At 38.9% G+C, this 6,000-nt stretch overlaps 1 protein-coding gene across 1 annotated transcript in view; it reads right to left on the bottom strand.

Moving 5' to 3' along the window:
* Positions 1 to 4,368: 4,368 nt before the first annotated feature.
* GABRB1 (gamma-aminobutyric acid type A receptor beta1 subunit) overlaps positions 4,369 to 6,000 on the bottom strand; it is a 43,512-nt gene continuing 41,880 nt past the window's right edge. The window contains exon 6 of the mRNA XM_014311907.1: positions 4,369 to 4,701. Coding sequence (XP_014167382.1) covers positions 4,369 to 4,701 — 333 coding nt within the window. The remainder of the gene's footprint in view (positions 4,702 to 6,000) is intronic.

The following is a 6,000-nucleotide window of genomic DNA, read 5'->3' as shown; positions in this document are numbered from 1 at the left end:
TCAAATTTCAGTTCATACTTGCTTCAGGGCTTCTCCAGAATGACCAAATGACTCCCACCAAAACCTAGAAAAGGAGGCAAATATCACAAATATCATTCTTTGGACTTTTGCAGGCCTGTGTGGAGAGTACTACATAGAGAAGGCTCTGGCTATTTTTAAGCACGGGATTACTCAGCTCGTTTAGCTAATAGTGTAATGAAAGGCACAGGGAGATGTGGGGATTTTTATAACTGGAAACTGCTACGGTTCCACAGGGGCTGCTTTGGTGATAGACTATCTGTGGGAAAGGATTCCTAGCATTGGGGGTGAAGGCAGAGGTTTCAGATCTGTCGTATTTCTATTGATATTGTTTTAAATGGGAGCCAGAGCAACGTTGGATCATCTGAGAGCTGCTATAAACTTCCTTTGTAAAACCCAGTCCTGAATTCTTTACCTATTCCAAAATCTCATTCAGCTCTTTCTTGAAATGATGATTTGCCTGATTTGTTTCAGAAATGTTAGCTATAGTGTACAACATTCAAAGTTTCTTCTAAAAATCTAAAAAACCAGGTAATATGTTGTCAGCAAGATCAAAACAGCAAATGAAGTTTCAAAGATAGGAACAAGGAGACTGGTATCTTCACAGATGTGGATGAGATGGCTGATGTTCTCACTGAAAGGCATGATCTGCTAAAGGAAACCATCTTTCTTACACTTTGGCAATGTGATTGATTTTATACTTTTGCATGAGACTGTGCAGATACAGAGAGCCAGGATGAGTTAAAAGAATTTGTTCAGAAATGATCTCTAGCAATATGACATACTTCTGCTGCCATGTAATTATATTAGTTCCTCATTGGTATTCATACTCAAATGCAATTGGACTTTGCAATAAAAAAAATGTGAAAGAGTGAGTACCAGGCCATTTCTTAGATTGGCACCAGCATGAGACAAGAAGGGATGTTTTTATAATTCTGGGAGATTCAAGATTACTTACAAAATAATTGAGAAATACACATGGCAAGGAACAAACAACACCATTAGAGTTACCTCTGCACTCCAAGGCAGCAAGTAGACCAAAGCCACCAGGTCTTTTAAGAAATGCTACCTTTTCTATTTGTCACTTAATTCTTTCAGCCAGTGCATATACATTTCAGCATTATTACATGCTGAAATTCATTATTCTTGTGTGATCTCTTGCCTTCCTTGGGCTTCAGGGTGATTGGTTGCCCAAGAAGGTAGGAAGAAATGCACAGTCACAGATGTGGGGAGGTCATGCTTTGTACTAGAGAATCCATTTTAAAAGTATTTTTTTACGTAACAGATATTATCCAGCCTTTTTTTTTTTTACTAATACTCCCAAGGACATGTTAGCAATGATCCTCAATATGTGAGAATTCATGGGAACAGGCTCCTTGGTGATGGGAAACAGCTGGTGGAACATGGCCCTCAGCCCCTGGGTGACTTTCCTTGTGATTTATGTCAAGAAATCCTCCACTTGCAGTACAAAGGGAAGGAATATTTCCTGTAAGGGTGAACTAGGTGAACCAGCAGATATTCTGAAATACCTTTGTGCTGAAAATACCTCTGTGCTGAAAAACCTCTGTGCTGTTCAGTGGTAGCATAAAGAAATGTAATGTCAAAAATATTCCTGTTTCACTGAAAAGACTGGTTTTTGTGTCTAATAAGGCTGACAAGAGGGGTGATTATTGTGAGCTTTGTCCTAGCTAAGCTAGCTGCTTTGTTGAAACTTGTAGGAATGTAGCATCTCAGATCCCTACTGTTTTTTTAGCTTTTGAATGAAAAGAAAATTATTGGTTGACATTATCAATAGATTCAAATGTTGTTGGGAGATCCCAGGTAGGCACACAAATATACATGCTCAGGGACAGTAGAAACTCAACATCTCAGGAAACCCAGCCAAAACCCACTTCCAGTAGAAATTGCATGAGAGCTGCACAAACTGCATGGGAGTTTAGCTAAAACCTAATTAGCAATAGGTCCTTACCTGTGCTGATCTTGAAGTCTGGTTCCTCGGGGTGGGGAAACTACTGAAGTACAACTGTGAGGGAACTTAGCATTACAGCATTATTCAGCTTTATTGTATGAATCCAGCCAAATTATTCCAGTTTATTGACGGGAAGAGATCGTGTTTCTTTTGTGCTCCATAATTTCTAGCTCCACATGGCATTGTACCTGGGCAACCTATAAATGGATTAATTTTGCCATGCCATGCCACTAATAACCACTGGCTTTTCCTTGCTGCCAAGCTATTGCTCTCAGTGAGAAATGTTCTTTCTGCTTTTTTCTCTAGAAGTAGTTGCACCTACAGTTAGTGGCTCTTGCCTCTGTATGTGATGGGTTATTAGTCCCTGCTGCCAAACTTTGCACCAAGAGCTGGCAGCTGTTTCCTGACTTGAGGTAGTGCCTTCCAGCTCTTGATGCAGGCAGGCCTTGGTGTGTGCTGCCCAAAATGGACTGTGGGGCTGGGATTTGGATAGGTATGTATTCATGGCTCCTGGGACAGAAGGCTACATCCTCCTATTTTGGAACATGCTGTTCTTAAGGAGTTTTGCATGCATGTGCTCTGCTCTTGTTTTGTTAATGTCTTTTACTCTGGTCCGTACTTTTTTATTTTTTTTACAATGTAACTGGTTTTAGTCCATGTACCTATCAACTGTGCCAGGAGTATCTGGCTGAACCATAAACTATAAAAATATGTGTATGGATATGTTAGGGGCCTGCAAAAGAAATGCTGAAGACCAGTAAAGCTGATCTTTGCTCTTGTAATCCAAAACAAAGGATCCTTTTTTTTTTAACCTAAAGACTTCTTGATGTCATGTTAGATGTTGGCTCTTCTAAAATGTTCACTGCAGCTGTAAGGAGAGGTTGCAGTATCGCTTCACCACGGGATCAGCTGGGCTTAATTACTTACCTGAGGTCTGTCTGTGAATGTCTTTGGGAAATCAGGAATGCAAAACATGAATCATTGATGGTTGTATTTTACACTACCAATCTGCAGAATTCATTACTTTCTTTGAATTAATTTTTGCGTATAAGCATGAAGCAAGTGAATTCAATGGCTCATGGACTTACTCTGTTAAGTCTCATGCCAGTTCAAAGAATTCAAAACTATTTGATGGATATGTGTTTGCAATGGACAGCACATATGGTCCTACTGCTGTCTCCCTCCTGGTGCTATTTTTTGCAGTTTTGTAAAGTTCACTTTGCAAGACTTCCTTAATTTAATTTATTTAATATATATTATGACCTATATAGTATAGGTAGAAGATGACTGATCTGTTGCTTCTCAGCTGCATGGACATTGCTAGCCCTTTGCCTGTGGCTCCTCGGCTGGAGCTGTGTCAGGCAAGAGGCAGCTCCTCAGGAGGAGTGCACCCAGCATTGCCAGGGTGCTGTAAGGCTCAGCTGCATCTCCTGGTTCTCAGTGGAATAAAGAAATCTGAAGGAAACTGTGTGCAGAAATTGCCTCAGATCTGTTCCCAGACATCTACCAACTTTTGGGAGAATGTTGCAATTACCAGCCACAGGAAACCTGGGTGTTAAAAAAAATCTTGGCCTGGGGTATCCCACAGAGTTGCTTCAAGGAATCAACATGTGTTTGTTTTCTACTTTTTAATACAAAATTACATATGGCACCACTGCTCTCATAAATAATGACTTTGCTTCTGTTATTGTGGAAATAACAGAATTCCATTAAGATCAAATCAGCTGATTACTTGCTTGGATACTCAGTGGGATTTCTCTCTGCCACCCTTTTTTCTTTTGAAGATCTCTGGCTATGAAAATGTTATTTGACTTCTCCTTGAGTGATACTTAAACATACTATGGAAATACTTTCCAGTAAAGCTATTAAGATTGAAGTGAAGCATGGTGCAATAGTTATAATTCTTTAAACTGTAATTTCTTCAAATTTCTCTACACTGTGAATGGTGAAAGACAGTGACATAGATACTACTAGTAGTTTGACTGTGTTGTTTGGAAGCATGCTGCTGTGAGCTGCCAAGATGTGATAAGAAATACAGTGGGACAAATTTCCACTTAAAAAAAATTAAATTTGGCACAGAAAGGTCATGGGTGATGCATAAACTTTGTAAAAATCAAGGTAGAGCAATTTTTCTCAAGATTCTCCTTAAGACCTGATTTTTAATGTTCTGATCTTAATGTTGCAACCCTGGATTTGTGTTGGGTTGGTGTTTTTTTTTTTTTTTTTTTAAGCTTAAATCTAGAAGTGTTCCATGGCAGAGAATCTGACATTGAACATGTGTTATTATAGCTACTGCAGTTCTTCATTTCAGAATTAATGAAATTGAGAAGGAAAAGAAACAAGTCTAATTATGTTAGTCTGTGGTAACATTATTGCATAACTTAGTGGACATAATACAGCCAGTAAACAACATTAAAAAGAATAAACATGATGGGAAAGACCATTCTAGACCACTTGTCTATCAGGTTAACATCAGTCAAATCAGGGATTTTGACTTTGATCTGGGATGCCCTCCTGCGTAAGTGTCCTTTTTTATGGAGCCTGTGCCTGTCCAGAGCACTCCTGCTGTAGAGGTCCCTGCTGGAAGTGGCTCTTCTGTGCTGCAGGCTGGCACTGTCGTACGTGTGTGTAGTGGCTCGGGGCTCGTGGAAGATGGTGCAAATGTTATTTCGTAGTTCAAGCGGTTCCAGAAGCATGTTTCCATGGGCATCAACCTGTGGCAAGGAAGGAATGGGGATTAGACAAGCTCCTCAGCCAGCCCAAGGTGTTTCCCAGATGGACCTTGTGGCTCTAGTGTCAGGGTGCTCCTGGGGCTGCAGTGACAGTCCTGTCTGGTACAGCATCCACAAAGGTGAAAAGACACTGAATATGCTTTCCTGACTGGTGTGAAATTAGCTATTCAACATCTAAGCACCTTCCATCCTTGGTCTTGTAATTCAGTTAATTGTCTCATCCTCTGTGAAGTAAGACTTAAGACTTTTGTAATTTTATCTTTCACTTGGACCATGGTCTTTATGAAATACTGATTTTTAAAATCTGGTATCTGGCACCTGAAGCTTTCACATACTCAAGATGAAAAGAAAATGTTGCTCTCTCTGCCCATTTTAAACAGTTTTTGACTGTTTTAGTGCTGCAGGTTAGTTTCTAGAAGTTTTTTAACAATGGGTTCATCATATGAAGAGCATGTAGACACACGATACACATGTATTTTATCAGTTATTATAAAATACTCCTGATAAGAATTGATTTTGGGCAATTACTCTATTATGGGGATGAAATCATAGCACATTAACTTGTTCATGTGCAGATAGAATAATCCATTTTATTCAATGAAAACTTACATTCAGTTGCATTTTTATGTGTTAGTATCAGAAGCAGCTGTTTCAAATATGTTTGTCTCGTTATTTGTGCTATTAGTCAAAGCACTGTTTTAAATACCTGAGCAAAGAACTGGTAACTGCAACCAGTATGTACATGTCTAGCACAAACAATTATATATATATAAATATTAAATATTTTTGTATCATTGTCTTCTCATGTATGAGTGTAATTCACCATGAATTGCTGCATTGCTGTGAAATGTTCTCCTTTTCACAAATCTTTAGTTTTCTACACGTTTGTAGTAAAACCTCTTTTGAAAAGTTTTTGTGGTATTTCCAGGTTAAATTCTGATTTCTCCACAAAGACTTAATGGATGTTTCAAATCCACAGATATTTAAACATCCACCATGGCTCATATGAGAGAAATATATATCATAACACTGGCCTCTCAAATGAAACTTCAAGGTCTTCTCCTTGAGGCTTGAATATTACTGTGTTTTTGGTAAACTGTGGTGTTGGACCTATCCCAAATTTATAACAAATTCGATCATGTCTGTGGATGCCTTTATATCAGCGAATAAGGTATTAATTATAGACAACATCTGGTCTTGTGAAGCACCATTGATGTGCAGTGCTTTGTTTACACTCTGAGCTTTACATTTTCAGTAAGACATAGCAGACCTAGGAAATTA

The sequence above is a fragment of the Geospiza fortis genome, unplaced genomic scaffold, assembly GCF_000277835.1.
Source record: "Geospiza fortis unplaced genomic scaffold, GeoFor_1.0 scaffold40, whole genome shotgun sequence".
Classification (NCBI taxonomy): Eukaryota; Metazoa; Chordata; class Aves; order Passeriformes; family Thraupidae; genus Geospiza; species Geospiza fortis.
The sequence above is the reverse complement of the archived record's forward strand: the minus strand, read 5'-3'. Positions and strand labels throughout refer to the sequence as shown.